This window comes from Amblyomma americanum, chromosome 2, assembly GCF_052857255.1.
Source record: "Amblyomma americanum isolate KBUSLIRL-KWMA chromosome 2, ASM5285725v1, whole genome shotgun sequence".
Lineage (NCBI taxonomy): Eukaryota > Metazoa > Arthropoda > Arachnida > Ixodida > Ixodidae > Amblyomma > Amblyomma americanum.
In genome coordinates, this window is record NC_135498.1 from 77563832 (window position 1) to 77586802 (window position 22971).

The following is a 22971-nucleotide window of genomic DNA, read 5'->3' on the forward strand; positions in this document are numbered from 1 at the left end:
GCGGAAGTGAGTTGTTACAACTCTGGGGTTGGAATTAAGGAACATCAGTTTTACCATTGCGAGGCGAAATAATTCGCTGAACGGTGAACGTTAAAGCAACAAAAGTTAAGAAATTAATATGTAATATGTGATTTGAAAACTAGAAATAAAATAATTATTAGACGCCCGTTACGAGTGGGCCATTCAGGAGAGGAATTAATCGAGAAACGCTGAACAGTCAAGCTAAAAAATCAAGAACTAAAAAATATTACCTTGAAATAAAATACAATAAGTGGTTCTGAAAGTGAGATGATGCCGCTGCTCCGTGCCGAGGCACTGAAAATGATTGAGCTTGTTAAGTTTCCATGTCGCACTTGTCACATTGTTACCCAGCCAACGCTTCCCGAAAGACGCCGCATTTGTCAGCAACATTGATGCGCATCATCGAGTCAATAAGGAAGTCCGTATGTCTTCCATCTCGGTGACACTCGATGTTGCCGTCCCCATCACCTTCGTCTATGGTTCATTTTTTCTCTTCTTCATCATTCAGCCTTATACGTCAAGACGTGTCGCGTCGGCGGCCTGTCCCCGTTACATCATCCCGCTCTCATCGCGTCATCCCCCTATACCTAAAGCTTTCCCTCCATTCCGAGCTTCCCTGTTTTCCCTCCATCCCATTCATTTCTTCCCCAGATCACCAGCCGCCGCAGTTATCCTCGTTTTCCAGGCAAACAGACAGGCGATGGCCTTTGTATGTATACATATGCCCCGCCGATGTCTTTTCCTTCGCCTTCCCTATTTTGACGCCGGAGAAGCACCTCCTTCTCCGCCGCAACACTGTCAGCCTCTTGATCGCAAGTTCCCCCTCTTTAGCGCTGAGCGAGCGAGCCCTGTCGTTTCTCTCCCTCTGCCATCGACTCCCATAAGTGTATATAAAGTCGGGCGCAACTACAAAAGACAGAGCAGCGCGCCATATAGCTCTCCGCCGAAAACGTTCCTTTTTCTTCCCTTCTTGCCGCCGCCGAGGAAAGGAGAAGCGGCTTGCAAGGCACGGCGAGTGTAATCGACCTTGGTCTACTCAGCGCGGCATTCCCCTCTCTATGTGTGGCCGCTTTCTTCTCGCTGGCGACTCCTTATACGTTTGCCCCCTTTTCCTTCTTTTGTTATTCCGACCTCAAGGAGGGAAGGAGAGGCTCGGCGACACAAGAAGTTGCGGGGGAGTCGAGAGATGGATGCCGAGGAGGCGAAGCGGGGGAAATTGTGCAGAGGTGCATTCTGCCGCCTCCTCCTCCTCTCTCCTCTTCCCTTTTTGGTGAGGAGGCCTTGCGCAGCTCAGCCGCCGTGAAGCCAAACAGAGAAAGGGAGAAAATGGGAGAGCGCTGAGGAAAACGAAAGGAAGAAAATGATCAACGGGAGCAAAATGGAGAATAAAAGGAAGCGGTTTTATTGGGTTGTACGTATGTATGTCTACTACCGCACCGTCCCGTCGGCTAGCCGGGCATTTGCGGAGATGAAAATAAAAGAGCAACGCGGTTCGCTGAGTGCTCTGTGGGACTCACTGTCGAGGATTGGGAAGCAGATGGGAGAGGAAAGGGGGAGCGGTTAGTTGAGTGTGTTCGTGAGTTGTATGTGCGTCTGTCGCTACTCGCATAAACGGTTTTCCGAGGCTGGAATTTGATCCCGAAAGGGGTTTAACGTCGAGGAAATTACTCGTTTTTCCTTGCTCCCCCCGTTCCCTTCGTTTTCCGTTTTACTCCTTTTTTTTTCACCTTTCTACTTACTTCATAAGCTGCCGTTTCGCTTTTACAGTCATTCCTTTTCCCCCTATTTTTTTCGCTTGTTTGCAAAGGACCGTTATTTGTCTTCTTTGCTCTGTCTGTGATTTCGTTACCCTATTCTCGGAGTGGTCGTTACATAACAGATCCGTTTGTGTTTCCGGTTAAGGGGTCACATAATGGTCCGCAATCCGTATGAGAGCTGTAAAAGATTGCCGCTAATTGGAAAAGCGAGCTCCCCTCGCGCGCGCTCTATCATACAGGGCGGAGATTTAATGGATTCCGATTCGGATTTACCTCCGTAACCGCATGAAATGATTTTGACTGCGGCGTCGAGTGAAGTAACAAGTGACTCGTTTGTATAGAAGGGCTTCCTTTTTTTTGACAGATGATTCTGTTGCGTTTTATCTCGTTTAATTTATTGAACACGACGAAAATTTCTGCAGCACACTAGTAATGAAATAATTCATATTTCTGCGTTGATTCATCGCTACTATTTCTGTTTTACAGCATGTTTCTAACAAGTTCTAAAATCGGCTTGTGCTGTCGAAATTGTTTTCACAGCTTGGATTTTAAGCTGGTCTGGATAGTCGGTTTCATGCGCCGGCTGTAGTGAACAAGGAGCAAGAACGCAGAACGAAATCTTAACGTAGCACATGATTTTTGAACAGTGTAAGCATTTGTTAACGTCGAAGAAAATCCGGGGGTCTTTCTCGACGAATGATTGTCTCATAAAATATCTGGCTTCTAAAAATGGGAAGTAAACGATTTCACTTAAACATAGTCCTAACGGTTTACTTTATTGTAAAATAGAATCTCTTCAGCAGTGAGCAAAGTGAAAAGTAATTATTTCTTAATAACTCATATACCATACACCTGTATAACCAGCGTTCGTAATATTTATTGAAGCCCATTTACGACCCAGTTATGGATTCAGTTATCACTTTAGCAAAAACACCGACGAAGGGGCAGGCGTAGCTATCAGCGGTGGTTGACATTTAGAGAAATTAGAGCGAAAATATCTTTTTCTTTATAGTTACCATCTCGGATTGCACCTTTTAACTAGATTTTGTGCAGGCGTATCGCAAAACCGTTGCAGCGTTGGATTTTACTTAACTGTGATCTAAAGTTTGAGAAATTGAAGTAAAAATTTTATTTTCAAATATCCTTTTCTATTGAGCCCTTTAGTAAGAGCTTGTTCGGACGTATATTAGCTACAATGTCACAGTGGTGGTTTCACTATATGCTAACATTAAAAAATTAAACAAAACCAATGTTGTACGTAACGCGTTACAAATAACCCATTACTTGTAATAGATTAATTTTTTTCTTAATTTTCTAACACACTGATCACCTTTTGTACGGCGTAACGTTCTTCGTAATACAATCACTTTTTTTTCAGTAATCCATTACAAGTAATTTGCTACATTTCTTTCTCAAAAACAAATTGTAACCTGTTGCATAACATCGATAACATGAATTCGGGGACGGGTAACAGTCTTCGTCAGAGACACCGGTGAGTAATTCGATGCTATCGAATTGTCTCGTGTCAGGTCTACAAAGGTCGGGCTGCGGAGAAGCCGCCCGCCCATGTCCGCACATGAAAGCCCGAGCGGCCTGTACTGTTTGACTAGCGCAGCGTCCCGCACTTCGTACTTCGCACTTCACCACGACGGCACAATTAAATATCATGTTTGGTGAGCTTGGGCTTTGTCCCCTCACAGCGCTATCAAGGGCGCTATGCGTAACTTCGAGGCGGTGCGCAAAGTGTTCGTATTTTAAAGCAACGCCCTCCTCTCCGGCGCGCACATAGAAATACTACTGTTCAGTGTCGCTACTTGATGTGCTCACAAGGAAAGAAGAAAAGAATGCAAAACAACACTTCGAAAAACCCTTGCGGGCGAAATTACTGACGTATGTACTGCAATAGACTACAGATTAAGCAAACCGTGCCAGCTCATTCTCGTTCGTGTACATTTGTTCTATACCCATAAAAGATGCAAAGTAACAGTTATCGATCGCTACTCTGCAACTGTTTAGTTATATTTAGTAGGGTGTAATTTACCACTGAAATCATTTACATTTCAGATTAAGGTATTATAATTGCAATCAGTTGCTTGTTTTATATAACGTGCGCAAGTCCGAACGAAACAAACGAATTATTCGCTCGTGATAGACTCTGTCGTCGCGGTATATCGAAGACCAGTGAGATTTGGCTGCGCAACCGAGTTTCCCCCTTACAAAAATGGTCTACATACAGTCTATAGACTTCTTATAGCATCTATTGCCTTCCTACAGATATTTTATTTTGTCTATTCATAGTATATAGACTGTATATAGACAAAAGTCTACTAAAAGTGTGTGGCCGCATAACTATAGATTGTCTATGGACTGTTGATAGGATTTCTATAGCCTACAGACTGTTCTCTAGGGTTTGTCTATAGAAAGTCTACAGACTTTGTAGATATAAGTCTATGGACAGTCTATAGATTGTATAAAGAAAGTTTTGCAAGGAAGGAAGGCCTCAGACGTTGCTGGCACATACCCACTACGGGGGAGTGGCCATCACACAGGTGGTTAATTGCTGGATGCAGGAAAGTTTTTACGGGAAAAGGAGTGCTAATAGTATGTAGTCTGATAGATTGGAAGACGGAAGGACAGGGGTCCTGTTAACTTGGAGATCGAGGACGGGACAATGGCTTAATGTGCATAATAGTATACAATGCCTGTAGTGTTTCAATGATGTACTGACTGAGAGCGGGAAAAAGGAATTGGAATAGGAGTCGCTGCGTTTCTTGAAGAAAATTTTGCACAGCAGAGCGCACACTCCTGTCGCTTCGTCCAGGCAAAGAAGCGCCAATGGAAAGAACAACCGCGGAGGACACAGGCAAGCCAAGTTGATGAAATGAAATTTGCAAAAGACGCTTCCTCAAATGAGAGAAGCGGCGGCAGAGCAGCAGGAAGTGATCTATTGTCTCAGGTTCGGCACAAAAAGGGCACAGTGGGGAAGCCGCCAGGCCAGATCTGTGAAGGTAGAAATTTAGAAGTGGAACCCGGCAACACAAGCGCGTGAAAGTGACCTCTAGTCTGCGTGAGCGCCAGTCTTTGCTACTCCAAGGATGCAGAAGATGTTGATATTCGGGAGAGGATGTAAGAGCCGAGGCAGCAAATTCCTGAAATATTGTGTAGCTGCGAAACCTCACCGCATCTGTATATGCACACGTTGGCAGGACAGCAACAATTGGGCCGCAGAGAGAGGCTCTTGTTAAGGAATCTGCAACCTCCTTTAAGTGAAAGCCCATGTGACCGGGTACCCAAAGCAACCTTACCGAATTTAGATGGAGCGGAATCAGAAACTTATAGAGGCGTAATGCCCGAGACTCAGTGGGTGAGGATAATGAAGAGCAAATGGACAGAGAGTCTGTCATAACCACGACCTGAGAAACGGTAGTTTCTAATTTTCGTAAGGCTAAGATTACTGCTAATAATTCAGCCATAAAAATTGGAGCGAAGTCAGGAAGATGGAGAGAAAAACGCCAATTCAGTGAAGGCGAAAAAATTCCCACACCTGCCTTTTCGCGATCCTGCGAGGCATCGGTAGCAATAAGAACATGAGAGGGAAAGGACCTTAGGTGGTCCTGAAACAGACCCTGAAGAAGCGGGAAGGGCTGCAGCTTTGCATTCGATGGGAAAATGTCATCGAATTCAATCTGGGCAGATGATGAGTTGTTATACATTTGGCGGACATCTGTGAAATGATTATTTATGGGATCAAGGAGGGACTGCACGTAACATATCTGCGGGGTATGAAAACGAGACCAGGCAGCACTAAAAAAGTCGGAAGGTTGACTAAGAAATATTATACTGGAAGCGTGAAGAGGTGAGTCACACAATTTAAAAAAAATGTTTGAACTGTTAAAAGGCGAAACCTAGTTGATAACGATGGGATTCGCGCCTCAAGGTGCAGAACAGCATTGGCGCCATATTTTGGAAGCCCCAGACAAAGGCGCAACGCCTCACGCTCCAACAGCACAAGAGAGCGCAGTTTATAGGCAGGAGCTTCTGAGAATAAAACACACCCGAACTCCAAAATTGGGCGGACGTACATTTTATAAGTCATCACAAGTGCATGCCTTCTCATGCCTGACCTAGCACTACAAAGCCTGCGTAGGATGCCAATGGCCCGAACTCCTTTTGCAGAAACTTGCTCAATGTGTGGCCGCCAGGATAGAGTATAGTGTCGTATATTACTCCGAGATACTTCACCGTTTGAACTTGAGGTATTATGTTATTTCTATAGACCAGGCAGATATTTACAGGAACAGAAACCGGAAATACTAAGAATGCGCATTTCTTCATATTGAGGGACAGATGAATTCTTCCTAACCAGTTGTCAAGAACATTAAGGTAATTTTGCAGGGTTCTATAAAGAGTGTGAATGTCACCCGTTGATGCAAAAAATGCAATATTGTCGGCGTACACATAAGTTTTCACATTTTGAATGCATGGAATTGAGCTTAGAAAAATGTTGAAAAGAACAGGTGAGAGAACTGATCCTTGCGGTACAACTCTTATCCGTGGAAATCTCCTTGAGGAAACACCATTTTGGCAGCAGTAAAATTCTCTATTTAAAAAAAAAACAGAAATCCAGGCTACAAAATAGCTTGGGAAGTTCAGTTCCTGTAATCTTAGTAACAGAGTCGAGTGCTCCACGCTGTCGTATGCTTTACTGACATCCAAGGTGACAAGCGCAGCAAGCTGTTTTCTATTGCGAGCTCATTTAATACGACTCTCTAAGTCAGTATGAGCACACCAAATTGAACAACCCGGCCTGAAACCAATTTGACATGGATTCAAGAGAGCATTTTCAGAAATGAAAGACATGACACGGCTGAGAAGGACCCTTTCCACCAATTTCACTAGGTTCGATGTTAATGAAATTGGGCGTATGTTGTCTAAAGTTAAGCCCCCCCCCCCCCCCCCCCCCCCCCTTTGCTTTTTAAGCAGTGGAACTATTTCCGCAAGACGCCACTCATGAGGTATCCATGCAAGGGTCCCAACTCCTTTTCTTCTTTCTCTCTGACTGCGCACTCTCTTTCTCCACCCTTCTTCCGCTGCGCTGGTGAAACACATTTAGCAGCGCAGGCAAGATTCCGTTTGCTTCTTTTTTTTTTCAACGAGTGTCGTGACCCTTTGAAGCCGTGGAAAAACATCAATTAGACACTCGGCTCGCCGGAGTGCGCGCGGCCACATGTCGCGTATATATAGAATCCCGCGCCGAGGAAGACCCGAGGCAGTGACAAACCGCGGATGGCACGACAACCGGGGAACAACCCCGACGACTTCCGGCTTCGACAGACCATTTTTCACCGATGCGAGCGAAATAAGCCCGCTCAAGAGAAAGCGAAGCGAGAAAGAATTAAAGTTCAGAGCTATAGAGCGATCTGCTCCCTGTCATCCGTCCATATTTCATATGCCATTGTTTCAAGTAACCCCTCGGCGAGCGAGCGACAGGAATAAAAGGAACAGAACTAAAGGTTGCGCTCTTTCTCCTCGCATCCGTTGGCGACGCTTCAAGAAGAGCTGAACGGAGAAAGAGCCAAAGAATTTCTCGACGTTGCGTGGAAGAAGCGACAGGTGTCCCGCCACGCCACGAGGGATCCGTAGAACCTGCTTCGATGCGCGCAGACCTGCAAGGCGCGAATAGCAGACTTTTGACACACCTTGCAGCGAGTGGGCCTGAAGAGGAGCTGCCCCGAATGTGACAGAAAAGGCCCGTCGTTTGCAGCAGCTGCGCCTAGGACAAAACAGCTTCACGCATTATCCTCGTCACAGGCAGCATTTACCAGAACATCGGCCAAATACTCGTAGACTTTCTAAAGAATTCTACAGATAAAACACTATTTATTTATTTATTTATTTATTTATTTATTTATTTATTTATTTATTTATTTATTTATTTATTTATTTACAGAATACCTGCGTCGCCTAGAAGGCATTATCGCAGGGGAGACAGTTTGAAAACAACGTGTTCATTTTCACAGAAAAGATAAAAAGAACATTAAGCGAAGTTAACGTCAAAGTAAAACAAAAACAATAAGTGGACATTATTAAAGGTAAGGCAAAGCTTGAACAAAAGTAACACAGGAGTAGATTCTCAGGAATACAGTCGACAATAAAAATCGCGATTATCGGACACTGAAACATACTCTTCCGGCAACAAGTTCCAGTCCTTCACAGTTTGTGGAAAGAATGATTTAGAAAAAACTGTTTGTATTACAATTGTATTCGCGCACCTTGTTGGATTGGTCGTGCCGAGTCGAGACGTAAGTTGGTTCCAGAAGGTATTGAAAATATTGAAAATTGGAAAGCATTTCGGACAGAGGGGTTCTGCTGTTGCTACGCCTTTGTACTGCTTACCGTGTGCGGTTCTCGTACAATGCACTGCAGCGAATAAGAAAGCGGCACAGTCAACCACGCTTTCCGCGGCCTGTGCTAACTAAGCTCACGGCAATCGATAGGCAATACAATTGACTACTGCGTCGAGGCATAGAACAATGGTGCCAGAAAAACTGAACAAAAATAAAAAGGAAGCGGAAATCAGGCCGATTGACTTGCTTTACAAACCGCAGAACTGTTGTATGCGGTCGTTTGAAATATCTCCCTCTCCGAAATTGTGCCTGAATAAGTCGCTAAGTCACTATAAGCTCTCTCTGCGATGGTGATAGAGCAACCGCCTCGTACGCGGGGAGGGGGGGCGCCACTAAGTCACGTGGTATAGGCTCTCTCTGCGATGGTGATAGGGCAACCGCCTCGTATGGGGAGGGGGGGGGGGGGGGGCACCGAGTTCGAACCCAGCCACCGCCGGGAATCCGCCGTTTTATTTTCTAATCGCTACATGAGGGTGCCCCGCGGTTAGTTCTCCGAAAATCCTCAGGGTGAAAAACGAATGGAAAAGCTGCCGATCCCTGTCTAAAGAATTTAAAATACGCGGAGGGTTCATCCAGTAAGCCAGTACACTATTTTTCTTTCCGCTCTAAAAAGCTTTTACAACTCCGAGAACGCAACACGTACCTCATCGAACTACTTACAGACTGTTCTGGCCACATGATGAGTGCCACAAAAAAATATTGGAACACCGCCGTTCACCTATATCATCGGCTGCACTAACCTGATGTTAGGACACTAGGGACATAGCTTGGTGATTTCGTGCCTCACGGCGCGGGTTATGACTTTCTAGAGAGGCGATAGGCAACTGTGTAGTTTAAAGGAAATTAATTTTTACTCGCCAGATTTATCACCCGGCTGCAAGGCCATAGTGAGGTACTACGGATTAATTCGACCGCCGAGAATAATGTAGTCAGCATCTAATATCCAGTACAAGGACATTTATGCATTTCGCCTCCATCGAAATGCGGCCGTCGTCGCCTGCGATCGTAGCCACGACCTTGCGTCCGCAGCGCAACGTCTTAGTCAAAGCGCCACCGTGATGGATAACCATGCAGTCTGTAACTGCCACGTTCCTGTGAGTCGTTAACGAGCTGCTGAACGTGCAACGTTGCTAGGCGATATTTTCGGCGGCAAACCGCTGCCTGTGCACCTGTACATGCCCACGAATTCTGGACAGGCGCACCTTTTCGACGGAAAGTTGTTTATGAAAGCAATTTATTCGCACATCGTAAGATTTTTACAGTAACAATCAATATACCCGCAGATCCCTCCTAAATCTCTTTACTGCCGCAGGACGCTTGTAGGTTTCTGCTATTTATTGTCAAAAACGCCCCCCCCCCCCCCTTTCCCCCAACTGGTTTTCTATGGTAGTCTTAACTACTTGATAAGAGCGCAGGACAAACTTTAGAGACAGTAGAGAGATTTAGCATAGCAGAGACGTACTAGCGGACACGTATACCGGCTTTACGTAGGGGAACTGGGCATGCGCAATGACAAGCGCGTGACCGGCTAGCTGGCGTCTAGTAAACTGGTATACGTCTACGCTATGCTAAAGGTCTTTCAAAAGCAAGATTTTTACTACGTATTGTAAGGGATAGACCATTGCCATTAATATGTTCATAACAGGAGCTTTCGATATTCCACAGTTGCCCCACTAACAAAATGATGTCCAAGAAACTTGAGCATTATTTTCAAAGGGCTAGTTGATATATTTCGGCCACGTACAGCTCGAGAGAATACTGCCGATTATCCACAAAAAAAAAAACAATCCTGCAGTGTTAATGCACAGGACACTGCGTGATGATTCCATGTGGCTTGTGGCAAACAAATGGCCTTCACGTCAGGACAATTCTGCTCAGTCTGAAAACGCTAGTTAAACCAAGGATAAAAAGAAAGCCCTGTCCGCGACTCGAACACCTAATCCTCGCTGACCACAGAATTATAATGCAGGAAAAGCATCAAGCTTCATACCTGCCAGTACGGCTAGGCAACAAAAATGAGTTCGCTCCATTTCCTAAACTGTATACATAAGATGCTGGCGGTCGTTACCCTTCGATGCCCTTGCGCCAATAAACGCCACCAATCACCATCATGCCCAGAACCCAGTAGTTCTGTTCTGTGAGTGCTCTTTGCGAGCGATGATCGATGTTCAAGTAGCAAAGGCGTCATCATTTCCAAACGCTGCTGTATGCCACCAAAGGCTTTGATGACGGGCCATGCACTCTAATATTGTTTACGCCCTTAATGGTGTAAGAAAGGTGTCCCGGAGCGCCTCGGGGCTAACATTCTTATGGCGCCCATGAACACCCTTAAATTGTTCATAAACACCATCAAAGGGTGTGCACTGGGACAAAAGCGTTACACCTTTAAGGGTGCAAAAATTTTCAGTGTGTGGAGCGAAAGCCTAGTACGCATCTCCCTTTCCATGCCTAAGCTCATAAAAGGGGAAAATTCTCCTCATCTATTTCCTTTTAGTATCGCAAACTAAAAAAAGTGCAGGCAAACCTCAACATTTTTATTTTGCTGCCTTGTGACAGTCTAATTTTTTATTTTTACCTGAAGCGCGCTTGAGCTATCGCGGATAATTTATTTATACGATGCGCCGGCTGCATAAATGCGAGAACTCTCGTCTGTCTTCGATGCAGATGTGGTCGTTTACTGGCCACGTGTGTTCGGCAAAATGTGACGCTTAAATCTGCATTAATAAGACATTGTTTCTTTTGCAAATTAAAGAAATAATGCGCGCAGCTTGCATGTACTCCTCGCGATGTACACCGGCCACTTTACTGCGTTTTACTTCACGGAGATACCAGTGGCTTGATAATTTATAGAAGAATGTTTGCACCTTGGTGATTTCAATCATTCATTTTTTACGCTAATTTCTTTTGCTGCCAGCCCTACTGAATATAGTGCTCTTTACACTCAGATATCGGGTGGCATGTCATAGCCGATATTTAGCATTTACAGTACAACTATGAAAGGCAGGTTGACTGAAAAATAGCTTGAGGTAAGTACATTAGTAACGAAGATACGCGAAAAAGAACTATTTGTCAGTTCGGAGGCGGGGCTGTTGGCATGGAGAGCGCTGCTGTTACTGTAGGATGACTAGCTACAGGCATTATATTTCGATAACAAGCTAGGTACAGCCTTTTTGTAAAGTGTGAAGCATCTCCATTTGGACACAGCGGTTTGGAGCAACAATGAAGTAATAATACTCATTCCATTTGTTACCTGTGCCGTTCATTTCTTATTTCTTCTTACATTCAGCGCCAGATATAGCGAAACAGTGGTGTAGTTTTGATACGTCGAGCTGTTAGTGAATTGTCCCTTCTCTGTACTATGAAAGATGGTGAACGTATTGCCTCCGACATAACTGCAGCGCGAAAAAAGACGAACGCAATGAAACGAAAACACTCACGACAAGGACAAGCGTTTTCCTTTCATTGTGCCCGTCTTTTTTCGCGCTGCAGTTATGCTCAAGCTAAGCAACCAACTTGGCCAAAATCTCGTCTAACTAAAATATACAGCCTCTTTATGACGCAGTAAATTTCACTCCATTTCTTTCGCGGTATGAAATAAATAAAAATGCTCATGCAACTCTTGCAGATGCCGCTCAAAGCACTTGGCGATACTGTTAGACCATTGTTATGTGGATAATTTTACACTACACTGGACAACGACAGGTCGGAAGCAAATATTTGTTGTCAGATTAGTTTTTACTCTGAAGTAGATTATCTTGGTTTAACTGGTTATCCTCTTCTGGGCCGCTCCATATAAGTGCCTTCATTGTAAATTCCATAAAGTTAAGGAAGTGTGTTTAAAGAGAACTCACTCCCTTCTTTTTTGTGGCCCCCTGATGGCCAGAGTAAGTTCACAAGTTAAAGATTTCTCAAATGATGTTCAATCTGAGAGACAGAGTTGCGCGGTAAGGTTAATAGTTAGTTCGCCAGCGAAACAAACAAATAAAAAAATAAAAAACAAGAGTGTTCTACTGTTTCAAGACAATTCTCATAAATCAGACAAAGGCAGCGTTTTTGTTCCGTCTGTTTCTCGTAGGGAACAGTTTCATGCACCACTTCAACCACACCACACATTCGAACAATTAACAAATCATTCTCATTTCCGTTTTTTTCCCTACAAAGCTGGGGAAACAGTTACCACGAATTATTACGTCCAATACGTCGTCTCGTTCAAACAAGCAATCACTTCGAACCCTTAAACCCACTGCAGAACAGCAAAAACTGCACCAATTTTTTGCATTGTTCTGTAGTTTTGTTTTATTTTTGTGTGCTATTTTCTGTACTGATTTTGTATACGTAACGATCACTTCTGATGTTCTCACTCTGCTGAATTTAAGGACCCCTCAAACAACTCCTGCGCTGAGCTCTAGGGTTCCTTCTTTATAAAACACGTAAAGTAAAATCATGACTGCTAAAAAAAAATTCTGATTCTATCTCTGTCTAAGCGATTATACGCGCCAAATACCTGGTTTCCTCTGAACTAGCAGCCACGTGGAGGTTACATTGAAAATTTGTCTCCATATTGAAATGGTATCACTCGAAGGTGTAGATGGCGCTCAAACTACAGTGAACTCCCACGTAAAACTGTGATAGCTATTGTCCGATACAACTCAAGAACGAAGCGGCTTTTCCCCGTCAAAGGACTCCTTTACAGCCAATGGCGTCGGCCGATTCTCATGACCCTGATAGCGTAACTATGCAGGGAGGGGCTTCACAATGAAGAGGGGATCTGTCCCCGGCCATAGAGGGAAGGAATTATCCCCTTTGATCTGCCGCTCGCTCCTCTGTCACACTAGCAGGGTCATGAGAGCCGCCCGACGCCACTGGCTGGAAGGAGGTCCTTTGACGGGGGAAAAGCCGCTGGATTCTTCGTAAGTTGCATCCGACTATAGCCAGAAAACTGCGCGCGAGTAGTAATTGTGATTTCTATACTCTTTGCACGCGTGTGTTTGTGTGAGTGGTATCCTTGAACGCAGCTTTAAAAAGTAATTCTTCCCTTAATCCTTTTTTGCTAGCGCCTCTCATTATTTTGCCCTCCTATACCATATAGCTTCCGCCGGACGCAGATCAGATGTCTGAGAAACAAGTGACAGTTTCCGTGACAAGCAAATATTTTGTTTGACTATTTTTTCACTACAATTCTAGTAGAAAGGATAAGTGCCACCATCGCTGTCGCCAAACCAAAGGCCAGCTCTATCACGGGATGTAATTTGGCCTGACACTATTTCTACGAGTACGATCAAGTTACTTATTTGCTTAGACAAACGTATACCCAGGAGTCAGGAGCATCATAATATGTTAAGCTCGTTACGATGGACAAAACTGGGAGATAGTGTCTGCGTCGTTCTGCCTGAAATGAATATAAACTTTGTAGCTCGGTAGGCCGACTTCGGTCAACTCTGCAGTCTCGGGAGAGGATAAAGGCAAAATCCACCTATTGAACCGGGTATGATGTAATATAACGATTCCTTTTCGACTCTGTTCGGTTATTTTCTCGATATTTGTGATTGGCACAAGCGACATCGAACCCCGCGTTCGCTCCTCTTCAGTGGCTCAAGCATGGCGGATGAGTGGTGCCGCTTGTGACAAAAACAACAACAACAACTAAAAGCAATCAAAACGGAACCCTTCTAGAGCCCCGGTGCTCAGACCATTTCAAGGAGCTACCACAGCTCTACATGTTTGCTACTTTCACTGAGCTTGTTCCGAAAGTTGCAATATAAAGAGGGGATATATCGGAGAAATAAAAGTCAAGGCCGTCGTATGAGCTTATTTTACAAAAAAAAAACCCCTCTAACTTGAGAAAATAGAGCCACCTCGAAGTACCGTGCTACCAAGCCGGAAAAAGTGATCCGCAATGACACTTTGGAAGTGAGTGGCGATGCAACCTAACCTCAAGGATTCGCGCGGGAAAAAAATCCTGACGTTATTGCGCGGTTTGCTTGCGAAAGCGCCCTATAGTGGCGGCACCTGCATTTCGCCTCTCGGCCTTTTCCAGCTTATCAAACTTCTGTTTCCAGTGAAAGTGGTCTCATGGTCATTCGAACCTGATAATCTACCTATGGAGGAAAGCTTCAATATTCTCTCAGTGTCTCTTCAAGTTCGTCGACGGCGCATGTCTACTGTTTCTGGGAAATAACGGTACTCAGGTCGTGATAAAGGGGGATACTTTGCACCTCAAAAGAGTCCTGCGAAAGTTTTTTTTTTTTTTCATTGCAAGGGGAAAACCGGAGAAAGCATCAAAACATAGACAGGCATGTAGTGTCGTCACACGCGGCCGGCACAAACATTGCGCGTGGTTTTGTGACATCAAGCATCACGTCACGATCATTACCTCTCTGGCGCGGAATACAGTTTCGTTCTTTTTAATCGCGAGCTTTGCGCCGAAGAAACGAAATGAAAATGTTGGTGTCCTTTTTTTTTTTTTTGTCCGTAGTAAACAGAGAAAAGGATCGAGAGTCGAACGTATAGTGTTCAATGCAAAAGTATTCAATGCGAAATTGAGAAAACAATTAAATGAAGGATATAGAAAAGAACGCTGGTAACTGCTGCATTGAGGTACATCTTAGCCACGGTACACTAGCCACGTTTTCTTGAACTGACTTCAAAGTTTCTCGGAAAAGCGCAGCGCACAAACAGGGAAGGGAATGATGAGAGCCACGGTGAGGATAAAAGGCGAGCAGAGTGCATTGGAGGAAAAAGGGGTATTCGGAATATTACTTTTGGGATTACCAGGAAAAAGCAGGCTTGAGAAATACACCTCGAACATAGGAAAATTAAAAGTGGCCTGTTAAAGCAAAGGTTGGATAATAAATCAAGAAAAAAGGAGTCGAGGGCACACCAGATGCTTTGATGCTTTCATCAAAGCATCAAAGTATCAAAGCATCAAAGCGATCAGATGCTTTGAAAACGTTTGAACACGTGTAAAGACTGAGACGTCGAGAAATGCCTTCGTCCTGCAGAAAACTGACCCCAGATTGATTCGACGCGTTTGAAAACTCAATTTCAATGCCTTTGTATTGCCACTACGACGTTAGCGTCACATGCTTTTGGAATTAATGCACCGACTACCGTCGTCATGCGTCGCACGGCCAACAGAAATCCGTGAACCGGAGCTCACTGCCACAAAGTGCAGGCACGTAGCGAAGAGGGGGCCTGTCGGGCCCGCTCCCCTCCACCTCCCCCCCTAAAAATTTAGGTGCGAAAGCACTCCATCGCTAGGCCTAACCGGAACTAAAAGGCTGGTTCACAATCAAGGGACTGAGCTGTTGAGCGGCTCGTCGCAGCAGAAATTTCCAACTTGTTGGAACCTCGCCGCTAAGCAGGAGAGGAGCTAGGGACCGGGCTTTGCTCCACTGTCATGGGGAGTAGCTCATCACAGCCTTGGTGAGCCTACACCACCTCTCCCTTCGTCCCGCTGCTCCCCTGGCCCCAACAAATGACAACCCACCCCCCACAGCTCACGGAAAAAGGCGCGCTTCCTTTCCTTTCGTGCCTAGCCTTGGCTGCATAGCCACAAAAAGGTGTTCGCGAGTACGGTTTTTCTTTGCATGTGAAACAGGCATTATGTCAGAGGTGTCAGCGAAACCATAGCCCGAAACCTGAGATAAGGGGTCTCCAGGTTGCGCACAAGCCCACAAACACTGTTGCGCTTTGCCTACCTGTTCCCAAAGACCGGCCCCGGAGAGGAAGAGTATTTCCTACAAAATTCCTTGCGCCGACTGCAACGCAACCTACATTGGCGGAACCAAAAATCTCAAAGAAAGAATTCGGCAACACAAAAATTACGTCCGCAACTTCGCAAGAAAGCCCAATTCTTTATAGCCGAACATTCAGAAGACCCAGACCATGGAATCAACTTCGACGAAGGCAGCATCCTCGGAACCGAAACAAATTACCAGAAAAAGACTCCTACTCGAATCCTGGCATATCCAAACTGCCCCAAACAACATCAACCGCACAAAAGGAAACCTGCCCCAAGTATATGCCCATGGACTTCGCTCTGCAACTCAAAGAAGAAAAGTCGCCATTGACAGCCTCCCCATAGTACGATAACGTGACTCACAGCCTTAACTCACCCCCCTTCCTCCTACTCCACCCTCCCCACGCTTTTCGCATCACAGCTTTCGTTTTGTTGACCTCCTCCTCCCCTAAATGCTTACTTAAAGACGCTAGCTACGGCCTCCAGTCACCCGTGATGAAGGAGCCGAGCCGGCTTAGAAACGTTAGGTTTCTGTCAAAATCTGTCAAAATGCTTAGTTTTCAAGAACACGTTTTTCAGCGCACGTGTCTGATTGGCTCAGATCGCCGCCGCCTTAAAAGCGCTCTAAAAATCTTGTGAGACTGAGTATAGGAGGGGCTATTTAACCCCGTGCGAGCATTGGCTACGTGCCTGACACTTAGGTACAACACGTCAGTTACGATTCTAGCCTCTGCAGTAATTGGAGCGCCTACGAAAAGGAACCAAAAGCTAAAACACTACTGCATGAAAGGCGTCAGTTACCAGTACTCGCCATTTCCTTTTCACGTAAAGGGCAAAAATTTAGGCCAAGAAGACCAAATCCAACCTTCTCTTTTTTTGGACAGGCTCACTTTCACGCGCACCGCGATGGAGCGCAGTGAAACGCCCCCGCCCAGTCCGGAGCAGGGCGCCGCCCCCGAACCTGGCGGCAGCTAAACAAAGACGCAATAAAATAACCCCCGACGCGCCGGCCTGAAGCGATCCATTCCTGCAGTCAAAATCAGATACAGCTTCTCTCATTGAAGCACAAACAATCACAACAACTGTAGAAGAAAGTGGAGGCGGGTGGGGGGAGCTATCCTTTCCGTCACCGCTTTCTCGGTGACAGCAGCGAGCTCTTTTCAATGTAACGGCGAGTTGGCGACGCCTGCGGCAGACGCGCACGGAGGCAACATGCCAGCAGAGCGGCGCAGCGCACGCCGGCAGGAAAGGTGACGCCCCGAAGCTATACCAGCTCCGAGAGAGAAAGCCGCGCGGTGTGACGTTGCCGGGGCTGAGAAAAGGGTCGAAAACGTATCGGCTCGTGGCTGCGACGACAGCAACAGCCTTTCGAAGGCGCGAAGGAAAAGAACGAAAAAAAAAAAAGACGGATCTTCGGCTCTGGAGGGCACGCAAAGGAAACCGAGTCTCGCCGTCGATATATAGCGCCAATGCGTCACACACCGCGCATGGAGCGCGTTGCGTAGAAGGAATAATAATAAAGCGCAGCGGTGGGCCGGAGCGGGGCCGACGACGACAGACGGGCCAGGACGACAAAGTTCGCTACAGAAAGGCGAAAAAGTGCATGGAGACTGTTTTTTTGCTTGTTTTTCCTCCCTCCGCGCACCACGTCGAAGCAGCGCATGGCTTTTGTGTCCGGCGGGCCAGTGCGTGCGTGTCGTCCCGCTGCAGCCGCCGCTTTCTGTCTTCCACTTAGTTATCCCTCCCCGCCCCCTGCCAGGGGAAGGGAATCGAAATCCATGACGTCATCATTCGTTTGCGCGCGAAAAGAAAGGGGTTCGCGCGTTTCCGCGCAGAGGCAAAAGCGCGCGCTCTCTAGCGCGCACTGAGCGCCGACTACTGGCTGTCGCGCGCTCGCGCGCGCGCAGTTGTGAAAGGGAAAGAGAAAGGAAAAGAGAATCGTCGATTTGGGCGGGAGATTTCTAAAAATGAAAACACCTCCCTTCAGGCCACGTGGAGAGCAGCGGCGCGGGAGACGTGCGGCCTCTTGTGTTCTCGAGCTCGTCGTCCTTCGAGATGGAGATGAACGCGCTTCGCGATGGAGTGATGCGTTTTCGTTAACGTCGCAGCCCGACGAAGTGCGCATGCCTTGGGGCTTGTTGTGACCGCTCTGTGACCAAACTGGTCTCTTCAGACAGTTAGCTCAGAGAGGCCTTTACTATGAGATGGGCGGGGCGCGCTGTCAACAGGTTTGCTGAACTTCCCACTGTCATGTTCGCCATCGCAATCAGGTTTGCAATTGGAAGCATAGCTGGAAACAAAGCAATTTCCCTTCGATTTTCAAGGCGTACGTACACACTACCCCTATTAATAAAGCAAGTTCAGCGCTGGTAGTCATTAATAGCGGTGGTTCGTCACTGCAGGTGTCAGGAACCGAGTAACCAATGTTTTTGGCCGCTCACGTATTTTAAGTATCGCAAGTGAGCACTGTCACAACTAACAAGAAACATTAGACGAACGAAGTCGAACGTGCATGACAACATAATCGGCGTAGCCAATTTCAAATTTGTCTCGCGCTTTTTTTCTAAAATCACAATAATAACGACCATTGCGGGCTACGCAAGCAGTCGAACAGTTCTACTAACACACCGAAATGATCTAGTGTGTACAGATCATCTCTTCGCATCTCTTTACTCATGATGCATCGCGCCAACGATGCTTACCAGGTAGGTGGAACTAACTATACAAGCTTCACACAGAGATTTCGGTGACATTTAAGCCCACCGCACCGACGTCTCGCGTTCACTCGAATGAGGTTCGCGGAATGGTCTTTGCAACCGTGTGCCCACAACCCGTCGACTTTATCCAGGCTTCCTTTTAAATTCATTCGTAGCCTTTGTCGCGCAGCGCGTCGGCCGAGGTTCTGTACCGACTCGATTCGTATTCTCTAAATAGACTACGAAAAACGGCTCGTTCAGTTCGTCCGCGCATCCCGTCCGCATCATTCATAGTGGCGGGGCTAACATCAAGACGATTTTTGTCCGCCGCCTATGACGCGTCGTGTCGGCTCGATTCAGATTCGCTAAGAAGCGCATCGTGTCGACTACGAGGTGCACCTTCGTTCTGCTGAGAGAGATGGTTAGCCGCGGTGGTACTCACCAGGGGTGATCCGATCCTGCAGCCCGAGCAGTCGCAGACGGGCGGGTGCACCGACAGAACGCCTTTGGCGAGCAGCAACTTCATCGACTTGCCGTGGTGACGGATGCTGCGCTTCCAGTCCTTGGCCGTTTCACGTCCGCTCACGTATTGGAACTCGTTCGGGGTCAGCCAGGTATCCCTGAAGAGAATGCAGGGCCCCTTGGAGCCCTGGCACAGGCGCGACAGGTACAGCAGTCCCTTGTTGCCTCCGCATTCCACTTCGAGGATCACTTCACCCTCCCGGTACATCGTGCTCATCGCCGTACTCGCGTGTTCTCGCGATCACGTGACGCCGATTCGCTGCTGGCTACCTCCTCTTACAGGCACGACAAGACGCGCGACTTTTTCGCGCGTCGTTGCCCGCGATGTTCACTATCTAACGACGCACATCACCGGCTCCTCGGGGAGACCTCCGCGGGAAACCTGAAGTGGTCGTATATTCAAAAAACGACCACGCTCTTGTGCAGTTTCGGAACGATTTTCCTCGCGTCACGTGGTTGTCGCCGACGAAGCCACCTGACTGTTGTCGACGCTCTCTCACTCAAATGGATGACTACAGATGAGGCGAGCTGACATCGCTCACCGCCGAGTCCGGAGCGCCACGCGACACTTCCCGCCAGTTGTCTCCGCAGGCGTCGTAAGAGTTTGAGGTCCGTCACGCTCGCGTTCACGGCGAACGACAACCCCGATAAACGTCGGATGACACGGCTTGGAAATCGTCACAATGCGCACTTGTTCACCGCTCAACACACAGACAACACAGTCTCTGTTTCCCGCAACAAAATCACGTCTATGCCACTCATGAAACCACTTCACAACGACGACGGAAAGGAGGCGGTGGCAGTGATTGGTGGTGGCCTCGTCGTCCCTTCCACACAACGCTCACAAAGCAAAACAAATATCACGCCGCTGACACCAGCTCTCCTCTGACGCACGCACGCGGACACGTTTCTCGGGAGTCGGGAAGAGCGCACGGGATCGCGTAGACGAAGATAAGGGAAGGGTGGAGAATTCGTGCGGGCTCTCGGGCCGCGCGAGCTCGTCGCCGCACGTCCCTTCAGGCGACACGACGACGCATCTCTGTGGGGCGGCGGGACCACGGCGGCGTCGGCGTCGGCGGCGGTGGCTGGCCGTTCGAGGCACTCTCGCTCGAACCCAGGGGGAAGAAGAAGAGGTGGGGTGAAAAGCGCCGCCGAGCCACGCGGCGCCTGGTGCCAGCGCGTTGGTTGGGTCGGTCCGTTCGTGTATAGCACGCCGCGCTCTGGCAGCCCCGGCCTTGCTGCGTTCGTTCCTCGCCGCCGGCGGAGGGTCCGAGTTCCGAGGGCGCGCTCGGCGTCGCCTCCTCCTCCCGTTGCCTGCGCGGTGGAGAGGAGGCGAGACCCGAGCCGACGCGCAGCTCCACGGCGGAGGAGGAGGCGAGGAACCGACAGACTCCGAGGGCGAGGAGGTCACGCGCGCGGATTAGACCGCCGCCGCCAGCGGAAAGGAGGGGAGAGCTGCGCGGCAGCAAAGAAAAAATAGAAAGACAGGCGCGCGCGCGCGCGCGCTCTCGCACACGCACGCACAGGCGGGCGCGCCGCCGCGTTTCGCTCGCTCGGCGCCCGCCGCCGTCGCACGCGCCAAAAAAACACAGGCGTAACAAAGCGCGCGCGCGCGCGCGAAAGAGCGGTCGTCGTCGGCGGCGGGGCGCCCGGGAAAAGAAAAGCGTGCGCTCTCGCTGGCTGGTCGTAGGAACCGGGGGTTGCGGCGGGAGGAGGAGGGGCATACACGAAGGGACGCGCTGTGCCTGGGCTGCGTTGAGGAAAAATAGGGGAAGAAAATATCTACGGACCCATGCAACGGTAGAGGCGGCGAACGTTGTACGGGAGGAGGGGATACCGCTTCGTTGTTCGTCGCATTGCCTGGTTTTTTATTTTTCTGTCTTTTCTCGCCGCGATCCTGTGTGCGGTGCTCTAGTGCTGCTCCGCCGATGCTGGCCCGCAGGTCGTTTCATCATGCCGTACTCTTTTTTTATTATTTCCTTTCTTCTTGCAGGGAAGTTTCGGGCGCCGAGGAGGGGAAAGTGGGAAGCGAAAGGTCCCCGCGGCAGCTTTGCCTTCTTCGCGCGACTCGGGTTTTTCCACTTTTTTTCTTTCTTCCTTCCACTCTCTCTTTACCGTCCTCTCTGCGGCGTTGGTGTCACCCTACCTTGCGCGCGCCGGCAATCTTTTCAAAGCTGCGGTACTTGGCTCCCATTTTTTTTCTTTCTTCCCTTCCTCGCCCCCAACGTCCCTCAGCCCTCCAGAAGGCCCGCTGTCGCTGGCCGCCACCATCGCGCTGCCGCCATCCTCGTTTCCCCGCACCGCGCGCTTGTCGCGCGAGCCTTTCTCTTTCTTTACCTGTTCTTACTTTTTTTTCACCTTTCTGCTATTCCCTTCCTTGGCGGCTCCTTTTTCATTCTTTTCTCGCTCGCATCGCCCCGCTTCCGAGGCAGCGCGCTCTTTTCTCGCAGGCGTTGGGGACGGCGTCGTAGGCCGAGTGACCCTCTCTCGGCTGGCGTCTCCCTATTTCGCTTATCCCCCGCCGCTCGAGACGGACGAGGAAAATAACCGGTGGAACGCTGCGCAGGCAGAGGCCCTAGAAAAAAGGGACGCCCAGCTTCGGCCGAACGCGGACCTATCTTACATTCTTTTTCAGTATATACAATTTTTTTTTCCTACGCTCTGTCCTCTCGGCCGGAGTTTTATCTGTTTTCCAGCGCGTCCTCCTCTCAGCCAGCGAGCCACCCAGCTTGAGGCACCGGGATAGGAAACACATAGCGAAACACCTGTGCTCGTCCTGCCCACTGGCGCCCCCTCTTTACTTTCCGCGCAATATTTTTATTATTTCTTTTCTCCAGTCGTCTTTTCCAAAGTTCTATATATATTTCCAAAGGCCCGAAGCGAAAAAGAAAGATGGAAAGAAGCGAAAAGTCTCAGGATTGAAGGAGTATTGGCGTCCAGTAATGTAGCCCGAGGCGGCTCCATGAGATGCTTCCGAGATCGAAAAAGTTTGAGAGGGTTTTCTTACAAGTTTTGCTGCCAGCGTCGGCACACGCACCCTCCTGTAGCGTTTCTTTTTATTTCCTGCTCAGTATCCGCGCAGCTTTCTTTCTTTATCAAAGGGACTTTTGGAACACTCCCTAGCGCTTCGGCTTGTGGCGTGAGCGCTAGAGATCCTCCGAGCTCGCTCGCAGCCGTGCGGTGATAAGGCATACAGAAGAAACGACACTCGCCACGGCCAGACAGCGGAAACTCGGAGGACTTTTTGCCGTCCAGAGGGAAACGAAACGGCTTCTCTCTCCCAATCTCTCTTCACATTTTTTTTTAGGCGGCAACAAACACTGCCAAAATTTTTTAGCTTGCTTGCGTGTGCTGGTATTTCTACAGTTCCTGACAGTTTTTTTTTTTGCGTGCAAACAAACACTGACAAATGTTGCTGCCTTGCCTGCATGTATAGGCCGCTGGTCTCCGAGTATGCCGCGTGCCTGGGAGGTACGCTGTTCCTTGTTACATTCGCAGGCTGTTTGTGAAGCGGTGCACAGGGACTACTACCGTGATTGAGCAAGCTGCTTTGCGCTTTTCCGAGTCGGATACGGAACTGTGGTTGTGCAAACGGCGAGCTTCTCCCTCTTCTATGCCGGCAAAACCAACACTGAGCAGTAATGCCGAATTGTAATGAGTTTCGAGTGGGGGTTGAATTTGCAATGACACGCTTGGGCTTCATCACGGTTCCTAACAACTCGCAAAAAACTTGCCGTTATTTTAGCTGCGTAAGGTATGTGCTACGGTGATGACACATAATGTCATAGCGATGATGTTCCATGTTCGCTGTTATGCCCGGCGTGCCT

The 22971-nt window shown here is 48.2% G+C and overlaps 1 protein-coding gene across 2 annotated transcripts in view; it reads right to left on the minus strand.

Moving 5' to 3' along the window:
- Positions 1–20377, minus strand: part of LOC144121464 (uncharacterized) — a 400927-nt gene extending 380550 nt beyond the window's left edge. For both annotated transcript variants that reach the window (XM_077654676.1, XM_077654675.1), the window contains exon 1: positions 19065–20377. In XM_077654676.1, coding sequence (XP_077510802.1) covers positions 19065–19361 — 297 coding nt within the window. In that variant the 5' untranslated portion in view covers positions 19362–20377. The remainder of the gene's footprint in view (positions 1–19064) is intronic.
- Between the last annotated feature and the right edge of the window lie 2594 nt (positions 20378–22971).